Below are 20,818 nucleotides of genomic sequence, written 5' to 3' on the forward strand. Positions count from 1 at the left end.
GATTAAAAATATTACCCATGATGCTTTCAGGATGAACAATCATACCCAACCTTAAACATAAAATGTAAATGCCTTCGGGCTAGGTTTCCGCCTGGTTAGACATATCAAATTAATTCTTCCCGCTTAGCATAAAACCACTTTGTCTCACTTCCTGCAACTCAACAGTGTACATAAGTGTGCTAGTTTGTAAGTACCTCCAGGCTAGGTTTCCGGTTAGACAAATTGACTGTTCCCCTACTTGGATCAGCTCAAGGTCATAATAGTTTTTTGGATAAGTTGAAATGCAGGGGAATTTTTTCCGTGTAATTTGGATTGGGGTGAATTAAAAATACAAGGATGTTTTTCTGTGTAATCCTGTGTAAATTGTTTTTCTGTGTAATCCTGTGTAAATTATTGTTCTGTGTAATCCTGTGTAAATTGTTTTTCTGTGTAATCCTGTGTAAATTATTGTTCTGTGTAATCCTGTGTAAATTGTTTTTCTGTGTAATCCTGTGTTGTTATTTTTTCTGTGTAATCCTGTGTAAATTGTTGTTCTGTGTAATCCTGTGTAAATTGTTTTTCTGTGTAATCCTGTGTAAATTATTGTTCTGTGTAATCCTGTGTAAATTATTGTTCTGTGTAATCCTGTGTAAATTGTTTTTCTGTGTAATCCTGTGTAAATTGTTTTTCTGTGTAATCCTGTGTAAATTATTGTTCTGTGTAATCCTGTGTAAATTGCTTTTCTGTGTAATCCTGTGTAAATTGTTTTTCTGTGTAATCCTGTGTAAATTATTGTTCTGTGTAATCCTGTGTAAATTGTTTTTCTGTGTAATCCTGTGTAAATTGTTTTTCTGTGTAATCCTGTGTAAATTATTGTTCTGTGTAATCCTGTGTAAATTGTTTTTCTGTGTAATCCTGTGTAAATTATTGTTCTGTGTAATCCTGTGTAAATTATTGTTCTGTGTAATCCTGTGTAAATTGTTTTTCTGTGTAATCCTGTGTTGTTATTTTTGAACAATTTACAGGGAAGAATACAGGGAAGTTTAGGGTAAAATAATGCAGGGGGATTACAGGGTATAAAAAGTTTTGTGTGTATTTTTTGTGTTAAGAGGTTTTTTTGATTTTTACAGGGAAAATACAAGGGTGTCCTAGTATCCCCTTTTTTACCCTACTAAGGGGCCCATTTATGAAATTGTGATTGACAGTATGTATTTACCTTATAGCAATCATTGTAATAGTTTACACTGTAAATATAAGACATGAAGTCATCTAATTACTTATCGATTGATAAGTCATGCAATTTTGACACAATTCAACACTTGTTTTATTAACAGCACTATATTTTGTGCACCAATTATTACAAACTTTCCCTCCGGTGCAATCATAATATGTGAGACAATCTGGGCCATGGAGGCCAAAGGGGTCAAAGTTGAAATTGAGGTACATGTGTAAAGGCAAAAATAGGAAGAAAAAAGCCCAATAAAATACATAAGAAAATAGACATCACAAAACGTCATAGCTTAAGAAGAAAGTATGCCACCCGGGGGGGGGGGGGTTCTTCGAAAAATTTTGTACGGGGGTATGCCACGCAGACTTTCGGATGCTGACGTTCTCTATACCTACTTTTTGCTGTTTTTGCAACCCATCAGTATACCAATTTTCAAGAAAAAGCACCCAAAAAGCACCCAAATTTGCCATAATTGGGCGCTTTAAGGGCATTTTGGGCGCATTGGTCTCCAATGAAAACCCACCCATCGATATATCAAAATCGCTGAAAAGTACCCCAAAACCGTGGCACATCCCCGTATACCTACAACCAGAAAGAACCCCCTCCGGGGTATGCCAGACCTTTGGTGTTTTCAGTATTATGAATTTATGATAGCCTAATATTTGAATAAGGTAATAATTACAGTAACTCAATGTTCAAAAATGTCTCCTTTGGACTCCATGGACCAGATGGTGTCACATTATGAACATTTCATCGATCTAAGTTCATGTTGTTGTTATTTTCTTTTTCCTGTGCTAATTTGAGTTCTCTATCCCTCTCTTGGTTCTTTTTCAGGATTTGGTTGATACAGTATTCACTCTCTTGTCCAACCTCGGTGAGACGGAGATCAATTTCTAATACAGTGTTGTTTTCTTCCATTCCCTCTTGAAGCTGTTTACCACCATCCTGCAACAGAGAAAAGGAAGACACAAACATATTTTAGATTAGAATAAAAACACTACTATCAAAATAAATTAATGTTAATAAAAGATGAAATTGTGTCTCATCATTGATGCACTTGAATAGTTGAATAACAACAATTTGCATGAATTTGATAGTTTCTCTTGTGTTATGTTACTCGTTTTTGTAAACAACACTCTACATTCACACATATAATTGCAACAAAATAAGTAACCCTTTGTGTACCTCACTGATGGCAACAACAAATTTACCAGGAGGCGGAGAGCAACATGATATCACCAACAAGCAAAACAAACCTTCAAGATTTAAATTTGAAATTTAACTAAAAATGTTAACAGTTCAACTGTCTTATTTGCATATCAAAAAATGATAATACATTGAAGAGTTCACCAAACTAGGTCATCCTTTGATACATAACAAGCTATCATAATTCAGTTGACTATTAAAATGACATCACCAAACAACTAAGGTAATAAACTAGATTCCTAGCTTACAAGTTAACTTGAAGCGTGTGACTGACACACGGCACCAACTTTCCCTCAACTCCTTCCTGAAGCAAACAAAATCTGTATTACATGTACTACTAATTGTCCTACCTATGCAATGGTACAGTAACATTACACTGATCAAAAAAATCAAAACAGAGGTAAAACTCATACAAATAATGTTCGATCAATTTGCAAGTAGATTTATAAAGTAGATTTAAGCATTTACAGTGTCCAATAATGTCCAAAGAGGTGTGAAAAGTACCACCAGCCCAACATTTCAGTACCAAGACGAACACTGCCTCTAAAGGGATAACGTGACAGGTAGCACATATTTGCAGACAGGCAACGAGTTAAAATGACAATCGGCTGTAACTATACAGCTGCTATGCCTCGGGCATAAACACATTTAGTTATCAACTCATGGTAAAGTTGAGTCGCACATTTTCCACAAAGTTCTTGCATACTAAAAAAATTCATAGCTGTGTGAATGAAAGTCAAAAGTCACATCCATGCTCAACACATACCCAAATTAATGATTAATTAGAGCCAAGCGAGTACTTAAAATCAATCATTCTGTTCCATAATTTAAGGTTTAATTTGCTCCATGTAGGGAAAATAATGTGCTACTAACTATATTACATTCTGCAAGTAATATTAAAGAATGAAATTGTTTGGCAAACACTAATGCACATTCAGAGCACACATCTTTGGGCTCAAATCTCAGTTTTCACGATAAAGACAAACTCACATGACAGCTGAAACAAGCTAAATGGGCACTTCATGTTCACATTTTATGTGAAATCGATAGCACAGTAACAGGAAAATTTCACCCAGGCGCATCATGCATTTCAACCTCTCCTCTCTCACTCACTCAAACTCTTAAAAAAGTGCCATGATAGATTTCGGCTGAACCCTCAGTAGGTCATTCACAACACATATTCATCTGCTATGCACTTTGGATACATGTGAGAGCCAAATATACCCAGTACTATATAGTTTAAAAAAAGAACTAGACACACATTGTTTGGTTATTATCATATACCCAGAGATTTAAGCTACTTTAGGAAACACCTGAATCTCTATCTTTGATTCAACATCATGTCTGCATCTCCTGGGGGAATCTAATACTGCATATGTACTAGTGTTATAAAAGGGCATGAGTTGCTGCAAGGAGGGAAGGGAGGTGAGATATCTTATCTGCTCTTACATCCCTTAAAAATCCAAGATTTTATTATTTATAACCGGGGATATGCACAATGACTGTACTTACTGTGCTTGTATCTAAACGTGAACTGAGTTTAGAACATTTAATGGTATCTCATTCCATAATCAACATGTAAATCAAATACTTCAGAGTACTCTTCGGATCTTGTTACTTCTATTTTTATGTGATGCATATAATATTTATTATTATACATTGTGTATGCCACACGTATGCATTTAATACAATGTACATGAAGGGAGAAAGGTAAAAAAGTGCAACTTGTGTATTAGATTTGTGTGTTAATGTTATTTTTATACAGAATCATGTATGCACACAGGCACACAGGTGTATTCATGATTTCATCTATCACCATGAAAACAATTTAAAGGTAAATTTTAGCACATAATAAAATGTTATCTTGTCTTGTCTTGTCTTGGTTAAGTCGGCAGGTTCAGTCTTGCTGTACTTATCTTCTGAAGATAGCGAGTAATTAATACAATGTTATCTTCTGAAGATGGCATGTACAATGTAATTATTAAAATGTTGTCTTCTGAAGATAGCACATAATTAATAAAATGTTATCTTCTGAGGATAGCACGTAATTAATAAAATGTTGTCTTCTGAAGATAGCAAATAATTAATACAATGTTATCTTCTGAAGATAGCAAGTAATTAATTTTTCAATTCAATTCAATTCCCTCAAATGAGGGAAATTTATTCGGTATATAAAGGCCTCCGGCCCTAAAATACATTGTAAATTACATAAACAATATACATCTACTGATCTCTCTTCTTACATGCATTAAATAGATATTTACACAAATTTTTCAAGAACCTGCTATCAGAAGTCTGCATGAATTGGCAAATGGGTTTTCACGATAGTATCTAGGAATAAAACGTTGCCGCTCATTCCTAAAATAATCACACACTAGAACAAAATGCAGTTCATCTTCGACCAATCCAGACTCACATAATTTACAGAGACGTTCATCGCGTGGTATACCTTCATATCTTCCAAAGACTACTTCCAAATTCAAACTACCCAGTCGGAGTTTAGTCAACAAAATCTTCAACATAACATTTCCAATTATAAATAAATACTTTTCACATATGATCTCAGTCTTAAAGATTGAATAATATTTTAACTTAGAATTAGTACGCATAGACTCAGCAAAACGTTGTCGTTCTATGTCTGTACAACGTTGCTTAAAAAGTGAAATAAAAACATTTTTATTAGCAACACCTTGTGCAATCCAAACGTGACCAAATCCTCTAGAGAACAAAATATTTTTGACAGCTAGTCCAACACTCCTGGCCACGTTCGGCTTTGTTGTACTGATATTTATAGCACTGAAATAATGTTCTATTATGACTTAGTTCACGAATATATAACCAATACTTGATAACTCTCATCAGGGTTTGAATAAACAAAGGATATCTGCCCAATTCTCCTCGCACACCATCACTGGAAGTTGTTTTTGGTATGTTGAGTAGGTACCTGCAGAAACTTAAATGTACTCTTTCAATGAACATTGATTCATCTGTTCCCCATAGTTCGCAGCCATAAAACATAATTGGGGCAATTTTAGTATCAAACATTTTGCACATTACATCAGGAGGTAGGCGACCAAATTTACTGGCAATGATTTTAACACTAAAAAGGGCTTAATACTCTTGTGATTTGATCCATGATCCAGACGAACTGAATGTAACTCCTAAGTACTTAAATGAATTATGAGGGCACGATGGCTCAGTGGTTACGGCCTTGGACTCATAATCTGAGAGCTTGCTCGACGTGCGTGGGTTCGATTCCCCGTCCCACCACCGTGTTGCGCCCTTGGGCAAGGCGCTTTGCCTCGCTTGCCTCACCCCACCCAGGTGCAATGGGAAGCTGTTAGGGGTAGTCACAGTCGTTGTACTGATGAACCCTGCGCCACTTGTAGGCTGCAAACGTGGTTCCGACATATTCTAATGACGGCGGAATAAATGTAAAGCGCTTTGAGGCTGTTTACGGCATTAAGCGCTATATAAATATCTACATTTTTACATTTACATTTAATTAACAGTGTCTATTTTGTTCGTCTAAATAATACCATTTTTCATATCTCTTTAATACACCACCACGACGAAAAACAATGATTTTTGTTTTCTCAGAATTGAGTGTATTGAGCAAGTAATTAATAGCAAGTAATTAATAAAATGTTATCTTCTGAAGATAGCACGTAATTAATAAAATGTTACCTTCTGAAGATAGCACGTAATTAATAAAATGTTGTCTTCTGACGATAGCACGTAATTAACAAAATTTTATCTTCTGAAGATAGCAAGTAATTAATAAAATGTTATCTTCTGAAGATAGCACGTAATTAATAAAATGTTACCTTCTGAAGATAGCACGTAATTAATAAAATGTTATCTTCTGAAGATAGCACGTAATTAATAAAAAGTTACCTTCTGAAGATAGCACGTAATTAATAAAATGTTATCTTCTGAAGATAGCATGTAATTAATAAAATTTTATCTTCTGAAGATAGCAAGTAATTAATAAAATGTTATCTTCTGAAGATAGCACGTAATTAATAAAAAGTTACCTTCTGAAGATAGCACGTAATTAATAAAATGTTATCTTCTGAAGATAGCATGTAATTAATAAAATTTTATCTTCTGAAGATAGCAAGTAATTAATAAAATGTTATCTTCTGAAGATAGCACGTAATTAATAAAATGTTGTCTTCTGAAGATAGCACGTAATTAATAAAAAGTTATCTTCTGAAGATACCACGTAATTAACAAAATGTTATCTTCTGAAGATAGCAAGTAATTAATAAAATGTTATCTTCTGAAGATAGCACGTAATTAATAAAATGTTACTTTCTGAAGATAGCACGTAATTAATAAAATGTTATCTTCTGAAGATAGCATGTAATTAATAAAATTTTATCTTCTGAAGATAGCAAGTAATTAATAAAATGTTATCTTCTGAAGATAGCACGTAATTAATAAAATGTTATCTTCTGAAGATAGCACGTAATTAATAAAAAGTTATCTTCTGAAGATACCACGTAATTAACAAAATGTTATCTTCTGAAGATAGCAAGTAATTAATAAAATGTTATCTTCTGAAGATAGCACGTAATTAATAAAAAGTTACCTTCTGAAGATAGCACGTAATTAATAAAATGTTATCTTCTGAAGATAGCATGTAATTAATAAAATTTTATCTTCTGAAGATAGCAAGTAATTAATAAAATGTTATCTTCTGAAGATAGCACGTAATTAATAAAAAGTTACCTTCTGAAGATAGCACGTAATTAATAAAACGTTATCTTCTGAAGATAGCATGTAATTAATAAAATGTTATCTTCTGAAGATATATAACATCGTATGCATCGTCACGCAGGTCAGACGTGTTCGTGTTTCTCTCTGGCGACAAAATCACTTTATCTCATTTCCGGAGATATTCCACGGGCTTTTCAACCTTCTGTTTGAAAGTTTGCTGATCATCAACTACTGTGAGGTCAACTTTGAAGTTTGGAACCTCATTTTTATGCACTTTTGGACCAAAATATCATCACCTGGGAGCCGCCCATGTTGTGATACTGCCGAATTCAGAAACCTTCTGCATTGAACACCGTCAACACCAGTAGGCGTGACAACAGTACAAGTAGGCCTACCATTGATTTCTACTGTGCATGTACCAGTGTGTGTGACAACGAAGTTATCATTAGCCGGCCATCGTACCATCAAAAAAAGCACGAAATTCATCTAGCTAAAAGGTGAGATCTTTCTAATTTTATTTTCATAAAAATCCGGTGGTCATAATTTCTTCAAGAAAGAAAAGTATAGTTGTTGTTGGGAGGACAGAAATTAAGTCTACGGCATCACGGCTGTACCAGTCCCGTACCAGTGCGTAAAGAGGCAGACAGATATCCACCAGCAAGAAAGAAATCATCTTCCAACCAGCTTATCACAGTGCGTACCAGGCAGATAGCCACTACATGTAGCAAGAAACAACCCATCTTCCAGCCAGCTTATCAGCAAAAAAGCACGATATTCATCTAGTTAACAGGTGAGATCTTTCTAATTTTATTTTTAAGAAACTTCGAAGGACTCGAACCCAAGTCTACTACAATAACTGATTGAATATATCAGTTCACCAAGTAGTCTACCAATACAAATCAAGAAGGACTATTGATCTCTATTATCAGTGTGTGGCAGTCAGACAACCAATACAATGGGAATTGGAATTGGGTTGTGGCGTGCAAGAATAGGCTGTTTTATGTATCGCGGGAAAGCTAAGTCCATCTATTTTGGCATAGTAGTCAACCATGACCGAGTCACGCTTGCATTACGCTTATGCACATTCTTTCTTTTGTGTGTTGCAATGGACGTAGAATCTAACCCAGGACCTATTACTGAATTGCGTAGCCGAAATACTACAGACATCGGAGATACTATCCTGAAAGAGTTGCGTGAATTTAGAGGTTCAACCGAAGCATCGGTAGCCACTACCCTGAGTAAAGATAGTCACTTGTGCTGAGCATGAAATTGGCCACTTATCGCTCACTGTTCAAAATGTGACATCTACACCAATTACAGTCCCCGAAACTGTCTACTTTTTAGCCGACCTCAATTCCGAAACATTTAGTGATAGTTAAAAATGCGATCCCCAACCCTTTGGTTACCTTTGGACGAATTTTTCGAAATCTACGCGGAGTCTCCGTGTCTGAAATTCCCCGGTACAAACATCGAAAATGTCGCAATTCTCAGTTCCGGTGATGATACTATATCCGCATCGCTGACATGAATATGCATATCTCTGACCCCTGTAAGGTCAAAAACGTGGCGTTGATTTCAACCAATCCGATCCACCGTTTAATAAAGCAGCTTGATACTGACGTCATATCTGAGGTGACCAGGAGGCAGGAGCTACCATTTTGGTAAACTGAACTCGACTCGTGCGTTCTTTTGGTTCACATAAATCGAACAAAATTTTCAATAACGGGTAATAGTATGATTTCAATTTTTTATTAATGAAGTTACTTGTAGTTTTGAGGAATGACAAAGTTGTTTTTGGAAACTTAGATGTTTGTTTCAACTGATGATGTAGGATCGCAAGGTGAGTGAATTCGTGAAGAGATTTGCTTGTTTGAGTGATAGTAGGATACGGGGTGTAGGCTAGTCCTCTGTGTTTGACCGGCTCCGACGTCTCAATTCACGACGTCTCAATTCGTACCTGCTTACCAGACAGCAATACTGCGTATTGCTGTATGGAACCAGATATACGGTAGCCACAATCAATAAGAAAATTGACGGCTTAACGGGTGACCTTAACAAATTGAAAAAAGATGTAAAGGACGCCAAAGATGAAGCGGCAGCTGCTTATGAGGAAGCCGACAGATTGCGAGAAGACGTTGAGAAACTTCGTAGCAAGGTTGACCAGCTGGAGGGGCAATCCAGAAGAGAAAACCTGATCTTCCACGGTGTGCAAGGAGATAAAAACGAGAGCTGGGATACTTCAGAAAACAAAGTAAGGGGTATCATAACGGACAATCTGGGCTTAGATGGCAAGGACATGTCAATAGAAAGGGCACATAGACTAAAAACAAAAAAGCAAAATGCACCAATAATTGTGAAATTCAGTTTTTATCCGGATAGGAACATGGTGCTCGGAGTGGCAAGCAAATTGAAGGGTAGCGTCATTTCAATACAAGAAGACTATACTACAAGGGTAAGGGATATACGCCGCAACCTGCTACCATTCTTAAAAGAAGCAAAAACTGCAAAGAAAAAAGCAAAGTTAGCCTTTGATAAATTAGTTATTGATAGTCAGGCTTACAGATGGGATGAAGGTACCAAGAGACCAGTAGCCATGGAAACAGCATAGGATGCTGGCCAAAGCCGAAGAACATGAACAATGATCATAGTTGCCAAATTTGCACTGACAATTCTCAGTTTGATGATATGTTGTTATTTGATTCATTGTCAAACTACAGCGAAGTTAAAAACATAAAAAGTGTTAAAATGATATGAAAGATGAATTGTGGGAATATAAGATGAAAGATGAGTGTGATACATGTGATGTAGAAACTGGCAGTGAGGTAAATGGGATGAAAGCAGGAGGTGAAAAGAAGTGAACGATGAGAGTAGTGGATACAATAGTGAAAATGAAGAAAGTACTGACCCATCCATTTTTTCAGCTTGTGATAAGGTTAATTGTCATGATCAAAGTGATAGTAAACAGAAGGAAAATGACACTGAACAAGCCAAAGCTTCTGAGGGTGATAAAAACAACAATACAGGGGATACAGGTCAGAATCTTAGTGATAATAATAATGACAATGAGACAACTGATCAAAGTAATGGTTGTAATAGCAACGAGAGTGGTGTTACAGATAATAGTGATGCTAAGAGCTTCATAAAATCACATTTTATTTTTTGGAATATCAATGGTATGTCATCAAATATTGGTGATTATGATTTTGAAGCATTTCTGCAAACGTTTGACTTTTTATGCTTTGTTGAAACATGGGCATCAATAATCAATGAATTTGATATTACAGGTTTCGACCAGGTTAGCACTATTCGAAAGAAGGCAAACAATGCAATTAGGAATTCAGGTGGAATATCATTTTATTACAGAGCTAACTTGGATATTGCTGTAGAAAAATTATCTAGTAGCTCAGATAATATCCTCTGGGTCAAAATATCATCAAGTGATGGTATTGCTTTAATTGTGTGTATTGTTTACAGGTCACCTCATAACTCCCCATTTACTATTAATGAAGATATTTATGACATTCTCAAATCTGAATACTCTAATTACCAGTCTCGTTTCAGTGAATTCAAGTTCATTATAGTCGGTGATGTTAATGGTAGAACAGGTAATGAGGACGACTTTATTGAAGGAGATGAATGCCCTGATGGTTGGCTCCCAGAGACATATGAAGAGGATGAAGAAAAAAAAAAAAAAAAAATTCTGACAGCACACTCAACAGTTTTGGTAAAGATTTGTTAAATTTTTGCAAAGGTACTGGCTTCAGAATTGTGAATGGAAGAATTAATAGCCAAGCTTCCGGATTATTCACTTTCATTAGTCATCAAGGCAAAAGTGTCGTCGACTATTTACTTACCAAACCAACTAATTTCCCGCTTATTAGCTTATTACTGATGTTGCCATTTACAACATAATTGAGTCAGATCATATGCCCATTGTATTTAACATGCATTTTGAGAACCATTTGGACAATGAGAATGTTAACATTTCAGATAAAGAAGATGATGATGAGGCAGGCACCACCATGAATAACTTATTGAAGCGCTTTGTTTGGAATACCAATTGCCTGCATTCATTTATGAAAAGATGGAAACATCCAGACTTCATCCACATGAATAACAGGTTTAGAAAGGTTTTGCGTGAACTTCATATTGATCAGGCAGTTTCAATTCTTGGTGACATGTTCTACTTTGTTGGAAAAAGTATGTTCCGACAACAAAAGCAAGTTAGAACTACTGCAAAGAAACAAGACAGCTGGTTTGATGCCGAGTGTTTGCAGCTTAAAAATACGGTTCAGCGAAAACTTAACAGGTTTAGATTGAGTCGCACAGAAGAGGCTTTGTCAGAATATAAGATCATTAAACAGCAGTATAAAATTCTTTTAAAGAAAAAGAAATATTTATTCAGGAAAGAGAAGCAACAGGCTCTTCTTGATTCCCTCAACAGTAATGATATCAAAACTTTCTGGGCACAAATAAAGTCACCTCCTAAAAGTGTATCTGATCGTATATCAACCAATCAGTGGCTGCATCATTTTAGAAATCTTTTTAACCCAGAGAAAGATGATGCCAGTGATGATGATATTGAAATCATCGAAAGTGAGTGTCCTCCTGATAACCACTCCGAGGAGGCCAATAAAAGTGACACCGAATGGGATACGTTTCTTAACGATGTGACAACAGTGGCGTTGCCCCTTTGTATCAAGATGGAATTACCTTCAGTGACAGCAAAGTGAAGGCCGAGATTCTGAATAAGCAATTCACATCAGTTTACACAAAGGAAGATACCAATAATCTACCTGATCTTGGCTCATCACCTTACCCTAAATTGCCTGACATCACCATTGACTGTGAAGGTGTTCTGAAACTTCTTCAAAATCTGAAGCCAAGCCGCACAAAGCTGCAGGCCCTGATAACATCCCAACCAGATTGCTCAAAGAATATGCAGAGGAGCTTGCACCATGCCTGACCTTGATTTTTCAAGCTTCACTTGCTCAAGGTGAAATTCCAACTGACTGGAAGTTTGGGCATGTTGCACCGATTTTCAAGAAGGGAGACAGACACAAAGCATCAAACTACCGTCCTATAACTCTCACATCTGTCAGTTGCAAATTAATGGAGCATATCTTGCATAGTACCATCATATCACACCTTGAAGATCACAATATCTTGTCAGATGCCCAGTATGGCTTCAGGAAAAAACGGTCGTGTGAGGCTCAACTGATACGCACTGTTCATGATTTGGCAAAAGGATTGAATGAGAGACAACAAATTGACGCAATATTATTAGACTTCTCCAAAGCCTTCGATGTTGTGCCACATAAGCGCCTCCTTCATAAGTTATCTCATTACGGGATAGGTGGTAACACCTTGGCATGGATTGAGGACTTCTTATCCAATCGCTCCCAGCGTGTTCTACTTGAGGGGAAAGTCTCATCTGTAACATCTGTAACATCTGGAGTCCCGCAGGGGTCCGTCCTGGGCCCCTTGCTTTTTCTGGTTTTTATTAACGACTTGCCAGAGTGTGTCACATCAACCACGCGCCTATTTGCAGATGACTCTCTGCTCTACCGAGTCATCAAAAGTCCCGACGATGCCAGATTGTTACAAGAAGATCTAAACTGTCTCCAGACATGGGAAAAGCAGTGGGGGATGTCATTCAATCCTGATAAATGCGAAGTCCTGCGTATTACCAACAAGCGATCTCCCATTTACACCACTTATTCGCTACATGGCCAACATCTAGCCTTAACAACCAATTCCAAGTACCTGGGAGTAACCATCAGCTCTGACTTATCCTGGAATGCTCACATCAACACCATAACCAAAAAGGCAAACCAGACACTTGGTTTCCTGCGGCGAAATGTCAGCAAATGTCCTCCTGACATTAAGACCAAGTGCTACGAGAGCTTTGTCCGCCCAATTCTCGAGTATTCATCATCTGCCTGGGCACCCCACACGCAACGTAATATCCAGAGTCTAGAAGCTGTACAGAGACGGGCAGCACGATTTGTCACTAGTGATTATCGCCGTACCAGTAGCGTCACCGACATGCTTCAGTCACTGCAGTGGGATACACTACACCAACGGAGGATGAGATCGCAGGTGGTGATGTGTTACAAAATTGTAGCAGCCATTGTGGATATTCCAGCTGCTGACTACCTTACCATCAGAAGTGGCAGGAACATTGACTCACTGAGAGGCCACAATCATAAGTTCATCCAACCGCGTGCAAGAGTTTTAGCTTTCCAGTACTCGTTCTTTCCATATACCATCAAGCTATGGAATGATCTTCCTCCATCCCTCGTTGCAGCACCGTCCGTAGAAGCATTTCGGCACGGACTTGCTAGCATCCAGCTTCCATAATTGGTGATGCTATTTTTACTCGCACGAAGCACTGTATATAACAAACTCTCTTCACGTTCACAGCACTTTTGTTCGCCTCGCCATGTTATTATTCAAGGTGCAGCAATACTCATTTTTGAGGGATGCACTGTATCAGATGAAGATGAAGAACTGAGGATGAGGTAGCTAAATCTGTGAACTCTTTGAAACAGGGCAAAGCGACTGGTATTGATGGCATACCTGCTGAATTTCTTAAACATTCGCCAAAAGTCTTGCTCGATATGCTTGTAAGTTTATTCAATGCAATATTAAGCTCTGGTTGCTTTCCCTTGCAGTGGGCCACTGGGCTGATTGTCCCCATTTTTAAACAAGGTAAACGTGATGAGCCCAGTAATTATCGGGGAATATCACTTATTTCAGTTCTATGTAAAGTTTTCTCGGGAGTTCTCCTGAATAGATTGAACTTCTGGGCAGACGCAGTGAATTTCTTTTGCCAAGAACAAGCTGGTTTCAGAAAAGGTTATCGCACAACAGATAATGTTTTTATTATGTATACAGTAATTAATAGATACTTGTCACGTAAAAAAGGTCGATTATATATTGCTTTCGTAGATTTTCGTAAAGCTTTTAATTCTGTGAATCACCAACTGCTCATTTCTAAACTAAAAGATGCTGGAATTACAGGTAACATCCTTGAAGTGTTGCGTTCCATGTATATGCAATTAAATGCACATGTTAAAACTCCTAATGGAGTCACAAATTCTTTTCCTTGTTTATCAGGTGTTCAGCAAGGGTCTGTATTATCACCATTTCTTTTTAATTTGTTCCTCAACAGCTTGAGTCAGCAGCTGAATTCTTCTGACATCCAGGAAATCTAACTTGGCGACGCATATATAAACCACTTACTCTATGCTGATGATCTAGCACTGATCAGTGATACAGTATTTGGACTGCAACGACAAATAAATATTCTTGCTAACTACTGTAAAGTATGGGGTCTAACAGTCAATACTGAGAAAACAAAAATCATTGTTTTTCGTCGTGGTGGTGTATTAAAGAGATATGAAAAATGGTATTATTTAGACGAGCAAATAGACACTGTTAATTCATTTAAGTACTTAGGAGTTACATTCAGTTCGTCTGGATCATGGATCAAATCACAAGAGTATTTAAGTGTACAGGCTAAGAAAGCCCTTTTTAGTGTTAAAAGCATTGCCAGTAAATTTGGTCGCCTACCTCCTGATGTAATGTGCAAAATTTTTGATACTAAAATTGCCCCAATTATGTTTTATGGCTGCGAATTATGGGGAACAGATGAATCAATGTTCATTGAAAGAGTGCATTTAAGTTTCTGCAGGTACCTACTCAACATACCAAAAACAACTTCTAGTGATGGTGTGCGAGGTGAATTGGACAGATATCCTTTGTTTATTCAAACTCTGATAAGAGTTATCAAGTATTGGTTATATATTCTTGAATTAAGTCATAATAGAACATTATTTCAGTGTTATAAATTTCAGTACAACAAAGCCGAACGTGGCCAGGAGTGTTGGACACTAGCTGTCAAAAACATTTTGTTTTCTAGAGGATTTGGTCACGTTTGGATTGCACAAGGTGTTGCCAATAAAAATGTTTTTATTTCACTTTTTAAGCAACGTTGTACAGACATAGAACTACAACGTTTTGATGAGTCTATGCGTACTAATTCTAAGTTAAAATATTATTCAATCTTTAAGACTGATATCATATGTGAAAAGTATTTATTTATTATTGAAAATGTTATGATGAAGATTTTGTTGACTAAACTCCGACTGGGTAGTTTGAATTTGGAAGTAGTTTTAGGAAGATATGAAGGTATACCACGCGATGAACGTCTCTGTAAATTATGTGAGTCTGGATTGGTCGAAGATGAACTGCATTTTGTTCTAGTGTGTGATTATTTTACGAATGAGCGGCAACGTTTTATACCTAGATACTATCGTGAAAACCCAACTGAACTGAAGTATTGCCAATTCATGCAGACTTCTGATAGCAGGATCTTGAAAAATACGGTAAATATCTATTTAATGCATGTAAGAAGAGAGATATATACTTTCGTCAGTAGATGTATACGTTAATATTGTTTATGTAATTTACAATGTATTTTAGGGCCGGATGCCTTTATATACTGAATAAATTTCCCTCATTTGAGGGAATTGAATTGAATTGAATTGAATTGATAGCAAGTAATTAATAAAATGTTATCTTCTGAAGATAGCACGTAATTAATAAAATGTTATCTTCTGAAGATAGCACGTAATTAATAAAAAGTTATCTTCTGAAGATAGCACGTTATTAATAAAATGTTATCTTCTGAAGATAGCATGTAATTAATAAAATGTTATCTTCTGAAGATAGCATGTAATTAATAAAATGTTATCTTCTGAAGATAGCACGTAATTAATAAAAAGTTATCTTCTGAAGATAGCACGTAATTAACGAAATATTATCTTCTGAAGATAGCACGTAATTAATAAAAAGTTACCTTCTGAAGATAGCGCGTAATTAATAAAATGTTATCTTCTGAAGATAGCATGTAATTAATAAAATGTTATCTTCTGAAGATAGCATGTAATTAATAAAATGTTATCTTCTGAAGATAGCACGTAATTAATAAACTGTTATCTTCTGAAGATAGCATGTAATTAATAAAATGTTATCTTCTGAAGATAGCATGTAATTAATAAAATGTTATCTTCTGAAGATAGCACGTAATTAATAAAATGTTATCTTCTGAAGATAGCACGTAATTAATAAAATGTTACCTTCTGAAGATAGCACGTAATTGATAAAATGTTGTCTTCTGACGATAGCACGTAATTAACGAAATGTTATCTTCTGAAGATAGCACGTAATTAATAAAAAGTTACCTTCTGAAGATAGCACGTAATTAATAAAATGTTATCTTCTGAAGATAGCATGTAATTAATAAAATGTTATCTTCTGAAGATAGTATGTAATTAATACAATGTTATCTTCTGAAGATAGCATGTAATTAATAAAATGTTATCTTCTGAAGATAGCACGTAATTAATAAACTGTTATCTTCTGAAGATAGCATGTAATTAATAAAATTTTATCTTCTGAAGATAGCACGTAATTAATAAAATTTTATCTTCTGAAGATAGCACGTAATTAATAAAATGTTATCTTCTGAAGATAGCATGTAATTAATAAAATGTTATCTTCTGAAGATAGCACGTAATTAATAAACTGTTATCTTCTGAAGATAGCATGTAATTAATAAAAGTTATCTTCTGAAGATAGCACGTAATTAACGAAATGTTATCTTCTGAAGATAGCACGTAATTAATAAAAAGTTACCTTCTGAAGATAGCACGTAATTAATAAAATGTTATCTTCTGAAGATAGCATGTAATTAATAAAATGTTATCTTCTGAAGATAGCATGTAATTAATAAAATGTTATCTTCTGAAGATAGCACGTAATTAATAAACTGTTATCTTCTGAAGATAGCATGTAATTAATAAAATGTTACCTTCTGAAGATAGCACGTAATTGATAAAATGTTGTCTTCTGAAGATAGCACGTAATTAATAAAATGTTATCTTCTGAAGATAGCACGTAATTAATAAAAAGTTACCTTCTGAAGATAGCACGTAATTAATAAAAAGTTATCTTCTGAAGATAGCACGTAATTAATAAAAAGTTACCTTCTGAAGATAGCACGTAATTAATAAAATGTTATCTTCTGAAGATAGCACGTAATTAATAAAATGTTATCTTCTGAAGATAGCACGTAATTGATAAAATGTTGTCTTCTGAATATAGCACGTAATTAATAAAATGTTATCTTCTGAAGATAGCACGTAATTAATAAAAAGTTACCTTCTGAAGATAGCACGTAATTAATAAAAAGTTATCTTCTGAAGATACCACGTAATTAAAAATGTTATCTTCTGAAGATAGCACGTAATTAATAAAATGTTATCTTCTGAAGATAGCACGTAATTAATAAAAAGTTACCTTCTGAAGATAGCAGGTAATTAATAAAATGTTATCTTCTGAAGATAGCATGTAATTAATAAAATGTTATCTTCTGAAGATAGCACGTTATTAATAAAATGTTATCTTCTGAAGATAGCACGTAATTAATAAAAACTTTCCTTCTTCAGGACCTCCGGGCAAAAATACTACCATATAATTGCCTTCGAAAAGTCTTATACTTGACTTAAGTTCTCTGTCAAAACCAATTTGTTACAATACCTTGATCTATTACCGTACATCCATGGAAGCCTAATAGAAAGTGCGTATACGATCCTTACACAGATGACAATTTCCAAAGAGTAAATAGAATAGTGTGGAAAGGGCTGATTTCTGCTTTTCACGCACTTTCTTCAAGAAACAGGTCTTATTCCACTTACTCACAGATTTCTTATGCTGGGTACCATTTATTCGGCTGTGAATGTGGCCCAGGAAGCTGTTCCATGTCAGTGCATTTTGCTGTTGTGTCAACTGCTTGGTTACTACTCACATGTGTTTAGAGTAGAGTATTGAAGTAATCCTGTGCGTAATTTTGGTTCATTTTGATGCACATGATTTTAAGATAGGCCTATGACCTTGTGAAAATTTTACTCTTTTGGCTTAGTGTAATGTAGCCCTAAGACCCACAGACACTGCATTACAAAATGGACAGTACATGGGAACATAACGTCCGGCGGATTTTATGTTTGTTTGTTAATTTTGTCCGCAAAAGTATGCCACTTTGGGTCCGTCAGAGCAAAATTACGTGCACCCCATTCTATTAAGCCACTCTGATTATTTTTATGTCCTCTCTCAATAAAGGAAGACAGTAAACGCAAAGAGCCTTCTTGAGTGACGCAAAGGTAGTCGGTATGCAAGTGGACTTATTGATGCAATGGGCAAGTATTTGGAGAATCATTCAAGAAAAATATAGGAAATTTAAGCCAGGCAATATTAGTATTACAGCACAGGCAAAACTTTTCTACACATCTAGTCCAATCAATGTTGCCCGGCTTCTTCTAGAAGGTGAACCCGTTCCACATACTAAAGAAATACTATAAGAAGTACTTGACTTGTGAAGCCATGATAAGACACGACAAATCCAGAATCCAAATATTGGATGGAATGTACGTATTATTCACCATTACATGATACAAGCTAATATAAAGTAGTGGACTAAATACTTAGGGATATGATGTCATATCGATGTCGATCACCATCAGCAATGCAGAGGCGATCCACGAATTTGTTGTATTACTTTCGGAAATAATTGTATCATGCAATGCTCTTGACATGCAATTTGCATGTATCATGTAATGATGAAGAACACTAAAAGGAGAATTTCTAAGACGGTTATTGACCACATAGACACATCAAAGAGAGTAACCAAACACACCACTTCCTTATAAATTCAATCAGGACGGTTTATTATATAGCAAGTAACAATGATATATTTATTTCATTTTGCATAACTTTAAACTGCTTACTGCATAAAGCAACAGTACACATGAAAATCATGTCATATTATAACTTGTTTCATCATAATATACAATTAACAAAAAAATTTAGTGTAGGTTTTCCTGGCTATGGCTTTCCTAAAAGTGACTTGTAGAAAATGTTTTATTTTGAAGATTAAAGCACACACAACAGGAACATGAACTCTAAAACCAAAAACTTCTTTTTAGCATTCTTAACGCTGGAAATTTTGTTCCTTCACAAATTTTTTGAAACACATAAAATTATGAAAAATATTATGAAATAATACAGATAATAAATTCTTTTATACATCTTATATAACAACATCTTACAAATAGAATGTATTCAGTATGTTCAGGTTATACCTCACATTGAAATCAACAAGATTTCATTTACCACGTATACGAACACAAACCCATTTCGTTTTTCATTAAGTAATAACGCCAAGGTACATTGTAGACAAGATAAAAGGAAGACATCACAACTCCACACTTTACCTATCTCGTCAATCTGTTTTGCTCAATTACAGCAAACATCACTATGGGTAAATAGAGTAATTGGATGTAATACAACATGATGTGAACATCACTCTCGGAAGATACTTCAAATTAGAAAAATTCCTTAGTGAAGTAATAAAATGGGACAATCAATGGTCTTCATAGGCCTCTCCTAATGGAATTCTTCGATTAATGTGACATGACCTACAGCAACATGGGGTGTTAACAAAAACGGAACATTCAATAGTGTGCCAAATGTTCAGGAGGCTTATTTCGTACCAGACTAGAAATTTAATCTTTTGCAATGTGGGGCTTAATTTAGTACAAGGTGTTGTTACACTTTCAATTTGTCACTATGAGCAGTTGAAGGGACCCATTTATGAAACTGTGAATGACAGTACGTATTTACCTTATAGCAATCATTGTAATAGTTTACACTGTAAATATAAGACATGAAGTCATCTAATTACTTATTGATTGATAAGTCATGCAATTTTGACACAATTCAACAGTATCATGACTTTTTTTTATTAACAGCACTATTTTGTGCACCAATTACTACAAACTTTCCCTCCGGTGCAATCATAATATGTGAGACAATCTGGTCCATGGAGGCCAAAGGGGTCAAATTTGAAATTGAGGTAAAGGCAAAAATAGGGAGAAAAAAAACCCCCAATAAAATAGACATCACAAAACGTCATAGCTTTAGAACAAAGTATGCCAGACCTTTGGTGTTTTCAGTATTATGATGTCTCCTTTGGACTCCATGGACCAGATGGTGTCACATTATGAACATTTCATCGATCTAAGTTCATGTTGTTGTTATTTTCTTTTTCCTGTGCTAATTTGAGTTCTCTATCCCTCTCTTGGTTCTTTTTCAGGATTTGGTTGATACAATATTCACTCTCTTGTCCAACCTCGGTGAGACGGAGATCCATTTCTAATACGGTGTTGTTTTCTTCCATTCCTTCTTGAAGCTGTTTACCACCATCCTGCAACAGAGAAAAGGAAGACACAAACATATTTTAGATTAGAATAAAAACACTACAATCAAAATAAATTAATGTGAATAAAAGATGAAATCATGTCTCATCATTGATGCACTTGAATAGTTGAATAACAACAATTTGCATGAATTTGATAGTTTCTCTTGTGTTATGTTACTCGTTTTTGTAAACAACACTCTAAATTCACATATATAATTGCAACAAAATAAACAACCCTTTGTGTACCTCACTGATGGCAACAACAAATTTACCAGAAGGCGGAGAGCAACATGATATCACCAACAAGCATAACAAACCTTCATGATTTAAATTTGAAATTTATATGAACATACTAA

General features: G+C 35.4%; 1 protein-coding gene across 3 annotated transcripts in view; it reads right to left on the minus strand.

Moving 5' to 3' along the window:
* Window positions 1–1,879: 1,879 nt before the first annotated feature.
* LOC140153098 (dynein regulatory complex subunit 5-like) overlaps window positions 1,880–20,818 on the minus strand; it is a 50,139-nt gene continuing 31,200 nt past the window's right edge. Inside the window, exon 5 of one of the 3 annotated variants that reach the window (XM_072175718.1) lies at window positions 1,880–2,152. In XM_072175718.1, coding sequence (XP_072031819.1) covers window positions 1,958–2,152 — 195 coding nt within the window. In that variant the 3' untranslated portion in view covers window positions 1,880–1,957. Of the gene's footprint in view, window positions 2,153–19,188; window positions 20,469–20,818 lie in introns of those variants that run through there. The other 2 variants (XM_072175717.1, XM_072175716.1) reach the window with 2 other exon arrangements.

Source organism: Amphiura filiformis, chromosome 5, assembly GCF_039555335.1.
Source record: "Amphiura filiformis chromosome 5, Afil_fr2py, whole genome shotgun sequence".
NCBI classification, from domain to species: Eukaryota; Metazoa; Echinodermata; class Ophiuroidea; order Amphilepidida; family Amphiuridae; genus Amphiura; species Amphiura filiformis.